General features: G+C 41.5%; 1 protein-coding gene across 5 annotated transcripts in view; it reads right to left on the bottom strand.

The window, feature by feature from the left end:
* The window catches only part of ACMSD (aminocarboxymuconate semialdehyde decarboxylase), an 81,387-nt gene extending 80,931 nt beyond the window's left edge, over positions 1-456 (bottom strand). For 4 of the 5 annotated variants that reach the window (XM_057550790.1, XM_057550791.1, XM_057550789.1 and 1 more), the window contains exon 1: positions 252-456. In XM_057550790.1, the coding sequence (XP_057406773.1) occupies positions 252-308 (57 nt within the window). In that variant the 5' untranslated portion in view covers positions 309-456. The remainder of the gene's footprint in view (positions 1-251) is intronic. The other variant, XM_057550792.1, reaches the window with a different exon arrangement.
* Positions 457-21,907: the final 21,451 nt, after the last annotated feature.

Genomic DNA, 21,907 nt, shown 5'->3' with positions numbered 1-21,907 from the left:
AAAGTGTGCTTCATTTGAGGGGAAAAGGGATTTTGAGAGAACACTTACTTCTTTTTATCAATGTTCTTTCAAAATAAATATGAAGTCATTTTAAAAAACTAGGAAATCAGAGCTACCAAATAACTTAAAATCACTCCTAAAGCAGAGAAACTTAACATCTAATTCCCAAAAGAAGACATCATTCTGTAGTAGAGGCATTGAGAAATGCTGGAGAAGTTCTAGAAATAATTCAGCAAATTAATCACCATTACCTTCTTTAGATCTGGCCATTCTTTTGGTAGAATGTGACTGTGGATGTCAATTTTCATCTCCACGGGATCAGAGGAGACGCATGTAAAGAAAGAAGTTTTGATATGAAGAGGTCTTCATGAAAACCATGGAGTTAATTGATTTACTTCGTCCTTACGGCTGCCTTCAGGCACCACTCAGTATGCCTGCTCAGCCGGTATAGATCCATTGGAGCTGCCTTCTTAAAGTCCACAGTTCTGTTTATCGGTCGACTTGGCTTTGGGTCAACAACTCTTTGGTAATCAGGACTCCAGGCACAAAATTAAAAAAAAAAAAAAAAAACAACTGTACTAAACTCCGTGAGGTCAAATGTATTGCAGGCTGCTTTTGAGTTACAGCAGGTCAAAAATGGACTAATCTTTGTTTTTGAATATTTTAATTTTTATCAAGATATACATAGTTAAAAATCAAATATCAGAAGACTTTTAAAGAAAATAATAGATCCCTGACTCATCTGTTCTTATTCTTGGTTTCATTCCCCAGAAGAAACCAATTGTAATGCTTTTGCTTTTTGTATGGTAGTTACCTCTAGGTCTTTAAACAATACTTAGCAATTGGCTTGTTCATGAAAATCTAGCATGTTGAAACGTGTGGAGGAAGTTTCATCTTTACTTTTAAATCATAGAAAGAGCCCATACTTGGTATATGTTATTTCCTCCATTGCCTTTTCTTTCATTTGTTCATTCATGCATTTGACAAACTTTTATTGAGAACTACTATGTGCTGAGACTATAAGGTTGAATGAGAGATAAAATGATAAGTACATTGTTATAGGTATTTGTACAGAGTGTAAGTGTAGGGAGAAGTAGAGGGTTGTCAGAGCAGTTTGGGGAGGGCTTCCACTGGAGCATAAAGGGAGGCTTATGGTCATGCTTCCAAAGAGAGCCTGGAGCAAAGCAGCCCTTTATTGTTCTGTGTTTGTCCTTTCCTATTCCTGGAAAGCTTAAAATGTTCAGGGGACCGAAGGACACTGGCAAAACCTTGAACCTGCTTTGGAATGCTTCCATCAGCTCAGTCTCCACAATGAAGGGACTAGGTAGTTTAAAAAAAAACAGCCTTCCTACTAGGCTATTCAACTAGAATCTGGATAAATTTTAACAAACATTCTTTTCAACTAGATTCTGGATAAATTATAACAAACATATGTTTAAATGCTTGCTCAGCTTGAAAGAAAATACAGGAAATCCTCAAGATCATTTCTGTAAAAAGTTCAATGAGCTTAAGCAAATGAATGAGCCTTAAAATAACATGGAGGCACATGCCAATACTCAGAGTAAGTGTAAGCAGTTTTAAAGCACTTTCTATGGGCTAGGCACTGTTCCAAGCATTTTACTCAAATCAATTCATTTATTCTTGATAACATTCCTATAAGAGGAACTATTACCAATATTCATTTGATAGGAGAGGAAACTGAAGCACAGAGAAGTTAGGTAACTTGTCCATAGTCACACAATAGTGAGGGTGTAAGTAAATAAGCCAGAATTTGAACCCAGGTAATGTGGATTCAGAACCCCGGAGCTTTGAAAATTAATATCCTAGAGGGAAGTGGGAGATCATACCATAGGCTTGTATGAAGTAGAGACTCCTTCATTAATGAATTGGAAGAGACACTTGCATGGAGATGCGAGGGGATTGAGTGTATATAAGAGTATATAAGGGTGTCACAAAGTACAAAGGGTAGATTAAGAAAGTCTAAAAGGAGTCTAATTGGAGTGCTAAAAGAGGAGAGAGAAGTTGGAGGAGAGATATTCCAAGAGATAATAGCTAGGAATCAAAACCTATATCTAGAAGGATTAAGAAAAAGAACTCCCTTTCTAGAAACTTTCCAGTGAAACTACAGAACACCAATAATAAAGATCTTATAAACTGCTAGAGAGGAAAAGAGAATGCCTTCAAAACTTAGCAATTAGACTGACAGCCAACTTCTCACAGCAATGATGGTAGCCATAGGACAATAGAATAATATGTTCAAAAAGCTAATAGTCAACCTGGAACAGTATACCTTGTAAAATTTTATTTTAACAGTGAAGAAGGAGTAAAGAAATTTTCAGATAAAAACTGAGTTTCCTACCAACAGAACTCACTTAAGGAATTTCTAATGATATACTCCAGAAAGGAGGAAAAATGACCCCAGGAAAAAATTGTCTGAAATGTAAAATGACTGGGGAGTAAAGAAACTGGTAATCTTATAAGTACATTTAAATAATATTTTTAATAATAATAATAATAATAATAATAATGATGATGATGCCTATTTTACAGAGTTAAGGCAGTAGCAAAAGGTTGTCAAGCTATATTCTTTTTTTTTTTTAAATGAATTTATTTATTTATTTATTTTTGTCTGAGCTGGGTCTTTGTTGCTGTGCGCGGGCTTTCTTTAGTTGCAGCGAGCAGGGGCTACTCTTCGTTGTGGTACGCCAGGGGCTTCTCATTGCTGTGGCTTCTTTTGTTGCAGAGCACAGGCTCTAGGCACCGCAGCCTTCAGTAGTTGTGACACGCGGGCTTCAGTAGTTGTGGCATGCAGGCTCTAAAGCGCAGGCTCCGTAGTTGTGGCACACGGGCTTAGTTGCTCCGCGGCATGTGGGATCTTCCCGGACCAGGGCTCGAACCTGTGTCCCCGGCATTGGCAGGCGGATTCTTAACCACTGTGCCACCAGGGAAGCCCTGTCCAGTTATATTCTTGGTTTTTCTCTCCAAAGCATGCCCTCCTAACAGTGAATCTCCTAATTTTAACATCTTTTGCAATCTTGATAAGCTGAGCATTTCCTAAATCATCAAGTCCTGGTTCCTTTTCTCTTACCAGTTTTTCGATCTTTTTCCTCTTGCATTTGACTATAAAGAGCAAGAAAGAACCAGGATGAACCTTTAACATTTTGCTTATAAATCTCCTCAGCTAAATATCCAATTTCATCACTTATATGCTCTGATTTCCACACAACTGCAGGACACACAATTGAGCTACGTTTTCCATCACTGTATAACAAGGATCCCCTTTCCTCCACTTTCTAGTATGTCCCTCATTTCCTTCTGAGCCCTCACCATTAGTGCCTTCAACATCCATATTTCTACCAATGATCTATTTATGATGGTTTAGGTATTCTCTAAGACAATATAGGCTTTCTCTACCATGCTCCTTAATTTCCTTTGAGCTTTCACTGGCAGAATCTTTAACATCTGTATATCTACTGACTGCCTGTTCAAGGAAATCTAGGATTTTTCTATCATGCACCTCAAAGTTCTTCTAACCTCTGCCCACTGCCCAATTCCAAAGCCACTTTCATATTTTTATGTGTTTCTTACAGTAGCACTCCACTTTCAGGTGCCAAAATCTGCACTAGTTTCCAACTGCTGCTGTCACAAATCTTAGTGGTTTAAGCCAACACAAATTTATTCACTTGTAGTTCTGGAAGTCAGAAGTCTAAAATGGGTCAGCAGAGCTGTGTTCCTAAGGAAGGCTCTAGAACAGAATTGGTTTCCTTGCCTTTTCTAGCTTCTAGATACTGTGTACATCCTTGGCTCATGACCCCATCCTCCATCTTCAAAGCGAGCAGTTAGCATCTCATAGTCTTTTTCTCTGCTTCTGCCATCGCATCACCTTTTTTTGACTCTAACCCTCCCATCTCCCTCTAAGGACTCATGTAATCACAATGGGCCCACCCAGATAACCCAGGATAATTTCCCCATCCCAGGAGCTTTAATATAATCACATTTTCAAAGTGCTTTTTCCCATGTAAGGTGGCATTTTCACAGGCTCTGGGGGTCTTTGAGTAGGGACATTATTCAGCCTACCACAATTAGGCATGGTAAAAATTTCCAAAGTAAATACTAAAAGATTACATATAGAGTATGTAACTTCCAATCCAGTTAAGTGGAAGATGGAATCAAGAAAAAAAATATCAATTCAGGGACTACCCTGGTGGCGCAGTGGTTAAGAATCCGCCTGCCAATTCAGGGGACATGGGTTCGATCCCTGGTCTGGGAAGATCCCACATACCGCAGAGCAACTAAGCCCGCGAGCCACAACTATTGAGCCTGTGCGCCACAACTACTGAAGCCCGCGTGCCCTAGAGCCTGCATATTGCAACTACTGAGCCCACGTGCTGCAACTACTGAAGCCCGCACGCCTAGAGCCCATGCTCCGTAACAAGAGAAGCCACTGCAATGAGAAGCCCACGTACCACAACGAAGAGTAGCCCCCGCTCGCCACAACTAGAGAAAGCCCGTGCACAGCAACGAAGACCCAACACAGCAAAAAAAATACCAAAAAAAAACCAACAAAAAAATCAATTCAGAGGAAGGCAATAAAGGAAAAAAGAAACATAGAAAAGATAGGCAAATAGCACAAAATGAAATGGCAGAAATAACAACATCCAACCATGTGTTGTTTATAGGAAATGTGTTTAAACTATAAGTATACAGACAGTTTGAAAGTAAAAAGGTAAGAGGAATTAAGAGAAGCAAATCCTAACCAAAGGAAGGCTATGATAGCTGTTTATCATAAACAGGGTAATTCAAATAAAAGAGACTATAAAACAAAAGCATTATTAGAGCAAAAGAGGACCACTATATAATAATAAAAGGTTCAACTGACTACAAAGCCATAGTAATTCTAAATTGGTATACCAAATGGCCTCAAAATATAAAAGTGCACACACACACATACATATTTGACAAATCTTTCAACATAGGTCTCTCAATTATTGATAGGTCAGTCAAATAAAAATTATCTGCAGGGAGCTCCAGAGGAGGGCCCCAGTGCTAGGGAACCACCAGAGAACGTCAAAACCATTCCACAAGAGAAAGAGATCCTTTTAAGCCCCAGCCTGCCCACAGAGCTGTAAGCCATTTTACTACATGGTCGGTCAGGTAACAATTTGCCTATAACCCTAACATTTAATCTCTCTCCTTGCTTCGACTCTGCCAATCAAAGAGATCAATCTTAAGGAGAAGCAGAAATGCCAGTTGGGGAAGGAGAAGAAAGGACCATGTGCCCACCTTTAGGAAGAGAAATCGTACCTTTCAATGAGGATTGAAGAGATTATTAACGTATTGTACTATACATTTTCACTTTTTTACCTATGGATGGGTTTGCAATTTAAAGTGACTTTAGGAAGTTTTATCACCTAGAAGGGAGTGGAAATGTCATGGAGACTGTCTAGGTTTTCATCCAGAACAAGCAGAAAGACTACCTTCACCAAGCAGTATTGAAAGGAAAGTAGGAGATTTAAAATGTTGCACATGCAACTGTATCCAGTGAGTCCTGTGTCTTCAGTGTACGTGTAACAGAAGAAGAGAACAATGCTTTTACTTCTGCTTATAAAGACAGGCAAAGTTTTTGGCTAAATGTGCAGAAGGTCACAGTGTCCTCATGAGCAAAAGATAATACTCTTTCAGTTCCTACCATAACACTAAGGAAAGTGACAGCAAAAAGGAAAATTTTATAAGATCTCATCTCCACATTTAAGAAAATGAGTTATAAAACAGATGAGCTTTATACTGGCATTCCTTTTTGGAAAAAGGCAAAAGATCCTTAAATTATTCAGTAGTGGTATAAAAATAAAATATGGTTTAGACCAAGTCTTGAGTAGCTCCTTTCTCCTGGCCCCAATCTGATGGCTATGAATAAGCTCAAATACCAAGGTTCAGCTCCTGACTCTACTGGTTATTAGTCGGATGGCATTGGGAAAGTTACTTCGTCTCTCTGTAAAATAGGGATGATAATAGAACTGATTTCATAGAGTTGTTCTATATATTAACTTGAATAATATAAAACTGTCAGCAATGAATTAGATGATGACACATAATCCAGTTAGTTCTTAGTCCGCCATACGCAGACTGGCGGGAAGTCTGATGGTGGATTATATAAGAACCCTGGGTTTATGTGACGCAGGACTGTGTGATTGGGACATCCCCTCTGCAGTGGCCACCATGAGTGTGTTTCTTCTTGTCCAGACCTGTGATCCACTTGAAGGTAGGCAACTCCACTGGTAGAAAGGACCTCTCTTGGAGGCTCCCATTCCAAATTGGAATTCTTCTTTCCTCCAGTACCCGCTCCTCTTCTTGTGTTTTCTCTATCAGTGAATGACACTCTATCCAAACCAAACTTCTCCCTCTCTGCCTCTCTCCTTCCCTTCCTCACGATCAATAAAGCATCAGGCTTTTTAAAATTCTAACCCTATTGCATCTCCCAACCCAGTTCCCTCCTCTCTAGTCTCACTTTTAGGCCCTCATCATGTCTCTCCAGGATTGTTGAATCGCCCACTCATGGTCTCTGACTCCAGTCTTGGCCCACTGTAATCCATCCCCAGGAGTCTTGGCCACTGTGACTGCTCTGAAATGCAAAATGATCACATCTCCTTCCAGCTTAATGCTTTTCATGGTTTCTCACTGCTAAGTATAAGCATGCATGGGAAACAAGGCCCCATATGTCCTTTTCTATCTGTGCCTGTGCTCTGTGCCCCAGCGACACGGAATGCTTTATTCCTCCCCAAAGGGAATGCATTTCCCTTTTTGTCTTTATTTATGGCTTCTTTGACCTCTGAGGTTCTGGAATGACCTTTCCCTGTCCTTCTTTCTAGCAAATTTACACCTATCCATCACTGAACATTTTTGGCTTAAACATCACTCCTCTATAAGCCTCTCCTGACTACTCCCATCCCCAAATGGTAAAGGGGGACTACCCACTCTTGGAAGACTTAGTTGAAGGAATGAGTGAGTAGGAATGACCCTGATAAAGCTGTGAATGATTTCAAGTTCATCTTCAAAGATAACAGAATCCCTTTCTGCTATCTTTTACCCAGCCTCTAGCTTTTGGCACCCAGAGACCTCTTTACCTATTTTTCTTCCTTATCAATACTTGCTATTTGAAGAGGAGCTGGTTTTAGTCTTTTGCACTTGAGTTTGAATTTGTCTACATTGGGGAACTGTTGAATTAATGAATTTTTGAGAAAATACCAAAGGGCCAGGAACCATGTTTGTCTTGTCTGTTAAAACCCCAGTGAAAAGCAAATGAGTAGGTACTTGTGATGATTAATTTTATGTATCAAGTTGGCTACAGTGCCCAGATATTTGGTTGAACACTATTTTAGATGTTTCTGTAAAAGTTTTATAAGGTTTTTTGGATGGAATTAACATTTGAATCAGTAGTCTTTGAGTAAAGCTGGTTACCCTCTGTAATGTGGGTGGGCACTTCTAACCATTCGAAGGCCTTAATATAAAAAGAGTGACGGCCCTGGATGAGGAAGAAATTCCACCAGCGGATGGCCTTCAAACTTGAACTGAAGCACCAACTCTTCCCTGGGTCTCTAACCTGTTGGCCTACCTTGCAAATTTTGGATTTGCCAGCCTCCGCAATCACGTGAACTAATTCCTTAAAATTATAAATGTTTCATAAATATTTGATGAACTAATTCATCAGTTAGTAAATACACATGAATAGGTGGATAAAATGTATTTTTCTGGAACATTTCTATCTAAGCCTCATGTGGAATTGTTACGTGAAGGGTTTCAGCTTTTATTCAATATCATGCAGCAACAGGTGTCATTCCCAGTATTTCTGTGAAGTCTCTGGCACTTTTTTTTTTTTTAATTATTTAATTATTTAATTAATTTTTTTGGCTGTGTTGGGTCTTCGTTTCTGTGCGAGGGCTTTCTCTAGTTGCGGCAAGCGGGGGACACTCTTCATCGTGGTGCACGGGCCTCTCACTATCGCTGCCTCCCTTGTTGCGGAGCACAGGCTCCAGACACGCAGGCTCAGTAATTGTGGCTCACGTGCCCAGCTGCTCCGCGGCATGTGGGATCCTCCCAGACCAGGGCTCGAACCCGTTTCCCCTGCATTGGCAGGCAGACTCTCAACCACTGCGCCACCAGGGAAGCCCTCTGGCACTTTTTATATTTGGAAAATTAGGTGTTCAAGGGTAAAAACAGAAGCCAGCTTGTGGATTTTGAGGTTTTTTTCAAATTGAAGTATAGTTGATTTACAATGTTGTGTTAATTTCTGCTGTACAACAAAGTGATTCCGTTTTATATATGTGTATGTAAATATATACACATTCTTTTTTTAAATATTCTTTTCCATTATGGTAGGTAGGCAAGCCAGTCATGAGGGGGCCTTGGGGTGAGGGATGAGTCAGCAGGCACCTGTGTGTGTTGATGATGGAAGGGAGATGTTTCAATATACACCAGCATGGACAGTGACCGAAACCAGATACCACTGAAACCGAGTTCCCCTGCTGAGTTTATGATTAATCTCTCTATCCAAAACTTTATTCCCCTGCTTGTCCTGCCCCTGTTCCCCTCAGGACTGAAGAGTATCAAAGAAAAGGGGAGACTGAAACCGAGTAGGACCCTGTGGTCCGCTCTCAGTTACAAAAGCCCCTCGGTGCCCCCTTTTTCTTGTTTGTAGAAAAAGACTTTAGTTTTCTAGGCCTTCCCTGAGTTCCAAAGAGCAGACTCAAGCAGTTACTAGTTAGGGAAGTGAGGGAAGGCAGAAACAAAGGTAAGGCAGTCAAGCAAGAAAAGTAATGATAGATTAAACAATAGTTCATCCTTCTCAAGGGATATACATAACAATTTGATGTATATCTTGAGTTGTTCTACAGGAACTATGACCCCCACCCAAGTGGTGGATGGTGATTACATGCTGACCACAAGCACATAGAACCCATACTGGTTGGAACCAGAAAGTTGATGATTAAAACATCACCCTGTTACCTCACCACCAACCAATCAGAAGAAAGTCAACTCTTGCCCCTAATTTTGCCTTTAAAAACTCTTCCCTGAAAGCCATCAGGGAGTTCAGGTCTTTTGAGCATTAGCTGCCCATTCTCCTTGCTTGGTGCCCTGCAATAAATGCTGTATTTTCCTTTACCACAACCCAGTGTCAGTAGATTGGCTTTGCTGCATGGCAGGTGAGCAGACCCAAGTTCAGATTGGTAATGCCACCTCTGCCTGCTAATGCCTTGGGCTCCACAAGAGAGTAAGGAGGGTCTGGGGTAATGGTTTAGAGCACAGACTATAGCATAAATTTATGGACTTTATTTCCCTGAGCAAATTACTTAATTCTCTGTGTACTCATCTCCCCATATGTAAAATAGGGGAATAATAAAACCTACCTTGGGGGAATTCCCTGGCGGTTCAGTGGTTAGGACTCTGCACTTTCACTCACGGGGTCTGGGTTCGACCCCTGCTTGGGGAACTAAGAACCCACTGCCTGGACTTGGCCATAAAAAAAAAAAACAAAAAAAACAAAAACCCAAAACCTACCTTGGTCTGTTTTAAGGATCAAATGAGATAAGACATGGAAGGCATATAAAATTATGCATAGCATAATGTAAGCAGTATATAAGGGTTAGTCATTGTTTTTCATATTACTGTCAACACATAAACCCTCCAGAATTCAGACAAAACCTCAAGGAAAATGTGTGGGTAAGGGAAAACCTGAAATAACTGTGATTAAGTTTCTGCCATCTGATGACATAAGGATTTGTATTAACAGTTGAGAGAGATTATAGAAAAGTAGAGAAACCTACATTTTGCATGCATTTATACAATGGCACACTGGAAATTTTTGCAAGCTCCACTTGGAATTCCAGGTGTTATTATATGGGCAGGGAAGTTTTTGGGTGGAAGTTGGGGTTGATAATTCCACGATATATAGGCCATATTATCAATGGATGTGAGCCACCTGAGGAAGCCTGGAGCAGTGGAGACCAAAGTTTAGGTGGAGGGTTAGCTCAGGGGGGACAGGAAGTGATGAAGACCAGAGTACAGGTAGAGGGTTAGCTTTGGAGAGGAGTGATCACCTGTCTTTTTGAGGGTGAAGGGAGAGATGAAGTGATAACAAGGGGCCATGATGTGTCAGACGAAACCTCAACCATCAAGGGCTAATACCTATGGTCTTTCTGAGGTGGGAAGTGAGGTAGTCTACTGAGTCAGTGTTAGAAGTTTAGAAAGGAAAGAAAGGAACAGCTTTACAATGGCATTTGAGTTGCTTGCTAGGTGATGAACAGCAACATCAGGGCTACAGTGTAGTTGGACTTTAAGAATGTTTAATGGAAAACCACTTGAAAACACACAAAGGAATTTTTAGTCTAGGACGAAATGCAGCTATAAATGCACACAGTGGTTCTATTAGAGTAGTGAGAGTCTGAATTATTTTTTTAATCTCTGTATTTTCAAAATATTTCATAATGAAGTTACAATACTCTGATCATTGGAAATGTTTATAAAAATATATTTTAAAGGAATTTATGATGTGTCGCATTGTCAGTGTTCTCAAAAGTCACCATACCTAATGTCATTTTTGACCATGAATCCCAATGGTTTGTCTTCTCTAAGCAGTTTTTTTTTTGGCTGTGCCTTGCAGCATGTGGGATCTTCGTTCCCCAACCAGGGGTTGAACCCGTGCCCCCCTGCAGTGAGTCCTAACCACTGGACCACCAGGAAATTCTTCTAAGCAGTTTTATCAACGCTCTCATCTCACTCTGATAACCTAGGCATGATTTACCTTACCTATTTGTCAATAATCCCACAGTGATGTATATTCTACTCCAGTTGCTCCCTGAACCATTTTTTAAATCTACTGCAGAAACCAAGAATTAAGATTCAATTCAGGATCTCTTCTGATTACATTAGCTTTTGCCAGATCAGAGTAACCTAATAAGATTCTACATTCATAGAGAGCTATGCCTAGTGGAACTCAGGAAGAATGATTGGCTCACACTAAATTAGATTTATGAGTGTCAGCCTAAAAACTAGTGGTACACTTGAATTTTATTCATATTTTTTTCTCTGTGACTTTGAATCAGAGATCAGCTCTCCTCTCTAAGTCTCTTCATTCACAATTGCCATAATTGATGCCTAATTCAGAAATGAGGTGGTAGGCATTTACGTAATGGGGGATTATGTGTGACAATGCTAGGGCTGTCAATCGTTGCACACTTTTACAGTGCTATGGAGGGGAGAAGCAGAAATGAATGCATGTGAAATCCATCACCTGAAGTGCGTTTAGAAAAGAATGAATTCCACTCTAGACGTACTCGGAGCTCTGATGATAGAAAATAATAACTTTTATCCCGTGGGGTTGAGGATGGATTGGGAAAGACTAGAGACTCTCAGTCTTAACCCCCAAGTGGTAATCACTAGGGGAACGTTAAAAATATTGACCTACCTCCCCGCAACCCTTGCCCCTGTCCCTGCTTGCCCTGTCCAGGGAGGCCTAATTAAATTTGAATTTATAAACAGTGAATAATATTTTTAGTATAAGTATTTCTCAAATATTGCATGGGGCATACTTATACTAAAAAATTCATTATTTATCTGAAATTCAAATTTAACTATGCATCCTGTATTTTTTACTTGCTGAATCTGGCATACCCACACCCTCCCTCCCCCATCCCCAAACCAGATTCAGAATTAAAAGGTCTGGTATTTTTAAAAAGTTCCTCAGGTGATTCTAACGTGCACCAAGATTCAGAAACACTGTGCTAAACCTTAAAATGTTCAAGCGGCAAAGCTCTGGAAGCTGAGGTTGGCAGAAGGCAAACTAAAACAGGAAAGAAGAGAATGAGAAATGATTGTTAAGACAGGTCAGTAGAACCCATCACAACTTCTTTGAAGTCTTCTATTTTGTTGTCCTATGTTCTATATTTGTTATAATTTATTGAGGAGAACATTTACACCGCATCTATAGCCTCTCTGAACTACCATAACCTTGACTGATGCTGAGTGAGCAATTCTTGGTGGTTATGCAGGGAGGTGTAGCCATGCTCTGTGTCAGTGACCCTTTCTGCCCCCCTCCAAACTATGTCCCCTGGTGACAAGGCTGACTGAACTTGAGGGAGACACACAGCCCAAGACAATCAGTTTATATAGTCTGTACAGTGGCCTATAAGGTACTGTGGTACAAGAGTTCTGCCCAGTAGGGTGATGATGATTGAACTAGACCAGACAGATTCTCTCTGTGTGCATTTTATTTCTGGATACAGAGCACCAGATGTTTGATAGTGGAAGCAGAATCAATCGGGATAGGTTAGGTCAGTGGTGCTCAAACTTCAGTGAGCATTAGAATACTTTGCAGGACTTATTAAAACACAGATTGCTGGTCCTCACTTCAGAGTTTCTAATTCAGTAGGTCTGGGCTGGAACCCAAGAATTTGCATTTCTAACAAATTTCTGGGTGATACTGCTGATTTTGATTCCAGGAACACACTCTGAGAATTATTGGGTTAGCTTCTGCTGCAGTAACAAACAAGCCCTGGATCTCAGTGGTAGAAGGAAACAAAGGTTTATTTCTTGTTTGGGCCACGTGTTTGTTGTGGGTTGTCTGGGTGCTCAGCTTCCAATGTCAATGTCAGCTTCTTCACTCTGAGACCCAGACTGATGGATGGAGCAGCCACTGTCTGGAACATCCTGGCCACCACAGCAGAAGACACAGGGAGTGCGTGGTGAAGCACACCCGGGCTCTTAAAGTTTCCCCTGGAAGTGACATGTGTCACTTCTACTCAATTGCACTGACCAAAGAAAATCATATGGCTCCACGTAACTTCTAGTGGAGCAGGTAAACACAATCTTATTTGTTTAGAAAGAGAGAGAACTAGAAGCTTTGCAAACTGCCCTAGTGATCAACCAGCAGCTGGAACTAAAAAAGACACACAGAAAGAGACCAGCACACAGAGGGCATGAGACCATCAGAGCCAGGGATTGAGGAAAACCCTGGCTGGTTGGATGGTAGAGGCAGGGGTGATTAACGACAAGGCATGGATATACAGAGTTATATAATGGTTTTTTTTTGTTTTTTGTTTTTAAATTTATTTATTTATTTTTGACTGCATTGGGTCTTCATTGCTGCACGCAGGCTTTCTCTAGTTGTGGCGAGTGGGATCTACTCTTTGTTGCGGCACGCGGGCTTCTCATTGTGGTGGCTTCTCTTGTTGCGGAGCACAGGCTCTAGGTGCGCAGGTTTCAGTAGTTGTGGCACGTGGGCTCAGTAGTTGTGGCTCACAGGCTCTAGAGTGCAGGCTCAGAAGTTGTGGCACACGGGCTTAGTTTCTCCATGGCATGTGGGGTCTTCCCAGACCAGGGCTCGAACCCTTGTCCCCGGCATTGGCAGGCGGATTCTTAACCACTGCACCACCAGGGAAGCCCTATATAATGGTTGATGGCAGTTGTTGAAGCTGCTTTTGATCCTGAACCACCTCTAAAGCTGTTGCATTATGTTCTGATCACCATGGATGTGTTAATATAGGTGTTCACACATCCCTGTGAGATTCTCAAATCCTTATTCCCACATACACCTGTAAGCTTGTAAAGCCTTCTCCCATGGGATCTCATCACGTAACCAAGTCACCACCAACAAAGTGTGTCCCAGCAATTAAATTAATTTCAAGGTAATTTGGGTCTCCAACTTGTAGATCTCAAACACCATGAAGTGGACATATAGACCAAAATAAAACATCTTACAATTTTTAAAAAATTTTCATTTTATATTGGAGCATAGTAGATTAACAATGTTGTGTTAATTTCAGGTGTACAGCAGAGTGATTCAGTTATATATATACGTATCTATTCTTTTTTAAATTCTTTTCCCATTTAGGTTATTGCAGAGTATTGAACAGAGTTCCCTGTGCTATACAGTAGGTCCTTGTTGGTTATCTGTTTTAAATATTGCGGTGTACACATGTCAATCCCAAACTCCCAATTAAATTTTTAAAGTACACTTTTCCCACATAAAGCCCCAATTCTGCCCCAGCCCCAGCCTTTGGATTTCTAGTTTTTCTCCTTCTTTTCCTTTTCTCCCAATTCTGCACTTCAAAATCCCCAAAATCTGATTTAGCAATACAGGGGTGGGGACCAGCATAAGCAGGCCAGCGGGACTCGTGTGCAGTGGTTGGAGGGGGGAAGGTTTAGAGATCCACTTAGGGTAATAGTCTGACCCATCACAACCTTGGGACAAACCCCCATTACTTTAGGAACCTGAGGGACATTCGGTTCCTTTTACTTAACAGAGTCCAAACAACTTGGGCATGGACTTTCACACCAGGAGTAAATGATTTCTAAGGTGAAGAATGTGTGTGCAGGGCTTAAATGTTCTGACAACGTTAACAACCAAAAAGAAAGTGGTAAATTTTCATCATTGCTCAACTGCTCATCTTTTGAATTCAAGCCTAGTCATGTCCAAAACATCCCCACTGTGCTGGAATTTGGGGTCTACTTAGTTGATTTCCCCCCACTGTTTGCTTCTCTAACACATGGGTTTACCATGGACCCTGTGGTTCTTTCTCCTTACTGCTCTCTTCTGTTCAGTAAGTGACTGATTGGGCCTGCATTCTGAATTTTGTCCATGTCCTAGGTTTGCTTCTGTGAACACTTCTAGGGGCAGGCAATAGTTCTTTTGGGCTTGAGAAAGAGGGTCCCTTCTCTGGGCTCCATGCTTTCGTGGACTTGGTCTCCTGCCTCTCCTCTGGCCTCAGCCCTCCCCGCAGGGTGAGGACTCCCGGAGACGAAGGGACAATGCCCACCTGTAGGCCTCCTTCTCACCATTTAGACATGGCCCTGGAATTCCCAAGGGCTCTGAGCCTGCTTCTAGGGTCTGGGTGGGTCTTGTCCTCAGTCTTGAGGAGCCCAGAATGTGTCACCGCATGCATGCCCCTAGGCCCAAAATATGGCCAAGGGGTGGCTATTTGGAGGTGTGTAAATGGAGTTTGGACATGTGGGCTGGGAGTTTGAGGCCATGAGGGGACCTAGAGGTAAGAAGAGAAAGAGAATGGTTAATGGACCAGGGACCAGAGCTCTCTGCAATATCACAATCAGGCACAGAAGTTCTAAGCACCCAAGAAATATAACTTCAAACTTGGCCTTCCACATGGTTCTGAGGGAGTATTCGTAAAGGTAGGTTGGATAGAATAGATTCTACCTGACAGCTTCTTAGGTTGGCTTGTACTTATAAATATTCATAATTGTGGTACATAGGTCTCCACTTATATCCTCGCCACAGACCCTGTAAATGTTAGACACAGACCTGGAGGGTACGTGGAGAACTCAAGAGGCTGGGACTCAGATCTTGGCCTGGGGCAGGAAGGAAGAACCTATTGATATAATTCCATGGAGCAAACACTGATGAGACTGCTTTGCCTATATAATTTTACAGATTTAAAAAACAGTGAGGGAGATTGGTTCAAGATGGTGGAGTAGAAGGACACGCTCTCACTCCCTCTTGCAAAAACGCCAAAATCACAACTAACTGCTGAACAATCATCAACAGGAAGACACTGGAACTCACCAAAAAAGATACCCCACATCCAAAGACAAAGGAGAAGCCACAATGAGACGGTAGGAGGGGCACAATCACAAAAAAATCAAATCCCATAACTGCTGGGTGGGTGACTCACAAACTGGAGAACACTTATACCACAGAAGTCCACCCACTGGAGTGAAGGTTCTGAGCCCCATGTCAGGCTTCCGAACCTGGGGGTCCGGCAACAGGAGGAGGAATTCCTAGAAAATCAGACTTTGAAGGCTAGTGGGATTTGACTACAGGATTGGGGGAAACAAAGACTCCACTCTTGGAGGGCACACCCAAAGTAGTGTGCGCATCAGGACCCAGGGGAAGGAACGGTGACCCCATAGGAGACTGAACCAGACCTACCTGCTAGTGTTGGAGGGTCTCCTGCAGAGGCGGGGGGTGGCTTTTTCTCACCGTGAGGACAAGAACACTGGCAGCAGAAGTTCTGGGAAGTGATCCTTGGTTTGAGCCCTCCCAGAGTCCGCCATTAGCCCCACCAAGAGCCCGGGTTGGCTCAAGTGTTGGGTTGCCTCAGGCCAAACTACCAACAGGGAGGGAACCCAGCCCCACCCATCAGCAGTCAAGTGGATTAAAGTTTCACTGAGCTCTGCCCACCAGAGCAATAGCCAGCTCTACCGACCACCAGTCCCTCCCATCAGGAAACTTGCACAAGCCTCTTAGATAGCCTCATCCACCAGAGGGCAGACAGCAGAAGCAAGAAGAACTACAATCCTGCAGCCTGGGGAACAAAAACCACATTCACAGAAAGATAGACAAGGGGAAAACGCAGAGGACTATGTACCAGATGAAGGAACAAGATAAAACCCCAGAAAAACAACGAAATGAAGTGAAGATAGGCAACCTTCCAGAAAAAGAATTCAGAATAATGATAGTGAAGGTGATCCAGGACCTTGGAAAAAGAATGGAGGCAAAGATCGAGAACATGCAAGAAATGTTTAACAAAGACCTAGAAGAATTAAAGAACAAATGAACAGAGATGAACAATACAATAACTGAAATGAAAACTACACTAGAAGGAATCAATAGCAGAGTAACTGAGGCAGAAGAACGGATAAGTGACCTGGAAGACAGAAAGATGGAATTCACTGCTGCGGAACAGAATAAAGAAAAAAGAATGAAAAGAAATGAAGCCAGCCTAAGAGACCTCTGGGACAACATTAAACGCAACAACATTTGCATTATAGGGGTCCCAGAAGGAGAAGAGAGAGAGAAAGGACCAGAGAAAATATTTGAAGAGATTATAGTCGAAAACTTCCCTAACATGGGAAAGGAAGTAGCCACCCAAGTCCAGGAAGCGCAGAGAGTCCCATACAGGATAAACCCAAGGAGAAACACGCCGAGACACATAGTAATCAAAGTGGCAAAAATTAAAGACAAAGAAAAATTATTGAAAGCAGCAAGGGAAAAACGACAAATAACATACAGGGGAACTCCCATAAGGTTAACAGCTGATTTCTCAGCAGAAACTCTACAAGCCAGAAGGGAGTGGCATGATATACTTAAAGTGATGAAAGGGAAGAACCTACAACCAAGATTACTCTAAGCGGCAAGGATCTCATTCAGATTCGATGGAGAAATCAAGAGCTTTACAGACAAGCAAAAGCTAAGAGAATTCAGTACCACCAAACAAGCTCTACAACAAATGCTAAAGGAACGTCTCTAAGTGGGAAGCACAAGAGAAGAAAAGGACCTACAAAAACAAACCCAAAACAATTAAGAAAATGGTCATAGGAACATACATATCGATAATTACCTTAAACGTGAATGGATTAAATGCTCCAACCAAAAGACACAGGCTTGCTGAACGGATACAAAAACAAGACCCATATATATGCTGTCTACAAGAGACCCACTTCAGACCTAGGGACACATACAGACTGAAAGTGAGGGGGTGGAAAAAGATATTCCATGCAAAAGGAAATCAAAAGAAAGCTGGAGTAGCAATACTCATGTCAGGTAAAATCAGACTCCCTGACTTCAGACTATGCTACAAAGCTACAGTAATCAAGACAATATGGTACTGGCACAAAAACAGAAATATAGATCAATGGAACAAGATAGAAAGCCCAGAGATAAACCCACACACCTATGGTCAACTAATCTATGACAAAGTTGGGAAGGATATACAATCTAGAAAAGGCAGTCTCTTCAATAAGTGGTGCTGGGAAAACTGGACAGGTACATGTAAAAGAATGAAATTAGAACACTCCCTAACACCATACACAAAAATAAACTTAAAATGGATTAGAGGGGCTTCCCTGGTGGCACAGTGGTTGAGAGTCTGCCTGCCAATGCAGGGGACACGGGTTCGAGCCCTGGTCTGGGAAGATCCCACATGCCGTGGAGCAACTAGGCCCGTGAGCCACAATTGCTGAGCCTGCGCGTCTGGAGCCTGTGCTCCGCAACAAGAGAGGCCGCAATAGTGGGAGGCCCGCGCACCGCGATGAAGAGTGGCCCCCGCTTGCCGCAAATAGAGAAGGCCGTCGCACAGAAACGAGGACCCATCACAGCCAAAAATAAATAAATAAATAATTTTAAAAAAAATGGATTAGAGACCTAAATGTAAGACCGGACACTATAAAACTCTTAGAGGAAAACATAGGAAGAACACTCTTTGACATAAATCGCAGCAAGATCTTTTTTGATCCACCTCCTAGAGTAATGGAAATAAAAACAAAAATAAACAAATGAGACTTAATGAAACTTCAAAGCTTTTGCACAGCAAAGGAAACCATAAACAAGAGGAAAAGACAACTCTCAGAATGGGAGAAAATATTTGCAAACTAATCAACGGACAAAGAATTAATCTCCAAAATATATAAACAGCTCATGCAGCTCAATATTGAAAAAACAAACAACCCAATCCAAAAATGGGCAGAAGACCTAAACAGACATTTCTCCAAAGAAGACATACAGATGTCCACGAAGCACATGAAAAGCTGCTCAACATCACTAATTATTAGAGAAATGCAAATCAAAACTACAATGAGGTATCACCTCACACCAGTTAGTATGGGCATCATCAGAAAAATCTACAAACAACAAATGCTGGAGAGGATGTGGAGAAAAGGGAACCCTCTTGCACTGTTGGTGGGAATGTAAATTGATACAGCCACTATGGAGAACAGTATGGAGGTTCCTTAAAAAACTAAAACTAGAATTACCATATGACCCAGCAATCCCACTACTGGGCAGATAGCCAGAGAAAACCATAATCCAAAAAGACACATGCAGCCCAATGTTTATTGCAGCACTATTTACAATAGCCAGGTCATGGAAGCAACCTAAATGCCCGTTGACAGACGAATGGATAAAGAAGTTGTGGTACATATATGCAATGGAATATTACTCAGCCATAAAAAGGAACGAAATTGGGTCATCTGTTGAGACGTGGATGGATCTAGAGACTGTCATACAGAGTGAAGTAAGTCAGAAAGAGAAAAGCAAATACCGTATGTTAACGCATATATGTGGAACCTAGAAAATGGTACAGATGAACCGGTTTGCAGGGCAGAAATTGAGACACAGAAGTAGAGAAAAAACGTATGGACACGAAGGAGGGAAAGCGGCGCGGGGTGGGGATGGTGGTGTGCTGAATTGGGAGATTGGGATTGACATGTATACACTGATGTGTATAAAATTGATGACTAATAAGAACCCGCTGTATACAAAAATAAAAGAAAGTAAAACATTATGGAAAAAAAAACCAAAGCAAAAAACAAGAACAAAAAACAATGAGGGACTTCCCTGGCAGTCCAGTGGTTAAGACTCCAAGCTTCCACTGCAGGGGGCATGGATTCGATCCCTGGTTGGGGACCTAAGATCCTGCATGACGCGTGGCACGGCCAAAAAAAACCCCAAGAAACAAACAACAATGAATTGTCCCCAAATTAAGTTCTCCAAAGCCTCACAGAAGAGCCTGGCAGAGAAAGGCTAAATGCTCATACTTCACTTAGCCCGTTTGGCTCTCTCTCTAGCATGTCAACAACCTGTATGTGACATGCTGTATTGTCGTATTAAGAGCACTAATGCTAGAAGTTAAAGACATGGTTTCTAGGCATGGCAGCCTGGTGGCCAAGAGCGTGGGCTTTGGAGTCAGGGAGACCCAAGCTGGGAGGTCAGCTCTCTTGCTTACAAGCTGGGTGATCTCAAGCACGTCTCAACCTCTATGAGCTTCAGTTTCTTCATCTATAAATAGGATAATGATCCCTGCCTGACATGGGTATTGTAAGGATTTAATAAGAAAGATCTGAAAGTGCCTGGCTCAAAAAGGGTAGCTGCTGCCACTATGTTGTTGTTACTTTTACTGTTATAATTGATTCTGCAGCCTTAGACCAGCAAGTTTTTTTAACTCATTTCAGAATTAATTAGAGGGACTTCCCTGGTGGTCCAGTGGCTAAGACTCCGGGCCCCCAGTGCGGGGGGCCTGGGTTTGTTCCCTGGTCAGGGGACTAGATCCCACATGCTGCAACTAAGAAGTTCACATGTTGCAACTAAAGACCCTGCATGCCGCAACGAAGATCCTGCACGCGGCAACTGAGACCCGACGCAACCAAATAAATAAATAAATAGATATTTTTTAAAAATCAGTTAGAAAAAAATAGAGTAGCACATTCACATAGTTAGAAAATCAGATATGAAAAGGAAAGAAAAATCTTTCTCCCATCCCTCTCCCCATCCACCTCATTCCACACAGCCTTGTCTTCTGTAGGTAACCACTTTTGTTAGTTTTTGATGTGTCCTTCCAGTATTTCTTTATTCAAAAATAAGCAAGTTATAATATATATTCTTATTTTCTCCCTTTTCATACACAAAAGGTAGCACACTATATATGCTTTTTTCACTTAACAATTTATCTCAGAGACCTTTCCACATCAGTAAGTAGAGAGCTTCCTCATTCTTTTCCAAAGCTGCATACTATCCCACTGTGAAGTTTATTTTGTTACTCCCCTAGAGATAGACAATTGGATTGTCTTTTTTTTTTAATTGAAGTATAGTTGATTTACAATGTTGTGTTAGTTTCTGGTGTATAGCAAAGTGATTTATATATATGTGTGTGTGTATATGTATATATTCTTTTTCATTATAGGTTATTGCAAGATACTGAATATAGTTCCCCATGCTATATAGTAGGACCTTGTTGTTTATCTATTTTATATATAGTAGTTTGTATCTGTTAATCCTAAACTCCTAATTTATCCCTCCCCCACCTTCCCTTTTGGTAACCATAAGTTTGTTTCCTATGTCATGAGTCTGTTTCTGTTTTGTGGATAAGTTCATTTGTATCATATTTTAGATTCCACATATACGTGATACCATATGATACTTGTCTTTCTCTGTCTTACTTACATCATTTAGTATGATAATCTCTAGGTCCATCCATGTTGCTGCAAATGGCATTATTTCATTCTTTTTATGGCTGAGTAGTATTCCATTGTATATATATACCACATCTTCTTTGTCCATTCATCTGTCAATGGACATTTAGGTTGCTTCCATGTCTTGGCTATTGTCAGTAGTGTTGCTATGAACACAGGGGTGCATGTATCTTTTCAAACTAGAGTTTTGTCTGGATATATGCCCAGGAGTGGGATTGCAGGATCATGTAGCAGCTCTATTTTTAGTTTTTTAAGGAACCTCCATATTGTTTTCCATAGTGGCTGCACCAATTTACATTCCCACCAACAGTGTGGGAGGGTTCCCTTTTCCTCCACTCCTTCTCCAGCATTTACTATTTGTAGACTTTTTAATGATGACCATTCTGATAATTAGTGATATTGAGCATCTTTTCAGGTGCCTGTTGGCCATCTGTATGTCTTCTTTGGAGAAATGTCTATTTAGATCTTCTGCCCATTTTTTAATTGGGTTGTTTGTTTTGTTATTGAGTTGTATGAGCTGTTTGTATATTTTGGAAATTAAGCCCTTGTAGGTCACATCACTTGCAAATATTTTCTCCCAGTCCGTAGGTTGTCTTTGTGTTTTGTTGCTGGTTTCCTTTGCTATGCAAAAGCTTATAAGTTTGATTAGGTTTTCCCCCAGCCTTTTTTTTGGCCTCGTCATGCAGTATGCAGGATCTTATTTCCCCGACCAGGGATCATACCCGTGCCCCCTGCACTGGGAGCACAGAGTCTTAGCACTGGACCGCCAGGAAAGTCCCTGTTATTTTATTTTTATTTTATTTTATTTTTTGCTGTGCCAGGCGGCTTGCAGGATCTTAGTTCCCCAACCAGGGATTATATCCAGGCCCTCGGCAGGGAAAGCATGGAGTCCTAACCACTGGACTGCCAGGGAATTCTCCCATTTGTTTGTTTTTGC

Source organism: Balaenoptera acutorostrata, chromosome 8, assembly GCF_949987535.1.
Source record: "Balaenoptera acutorostrata chromosome 8, mBalAcu1.1, whole genome shotgun sequence".
NCBI classification, from domain to species: domain Eukaryota; kingdom Metazoa; phylum Chordata; class Mammalia; order Artiodactyla; family Balaenopteridae; genus Balaenoptera; species Balaenoptera acutorostrata.
The sequence above is the reverse complement of the archived record's forward strand: the minus strand, read 5'-3'. Positions and strand labels throughout refer to the sequence as shown.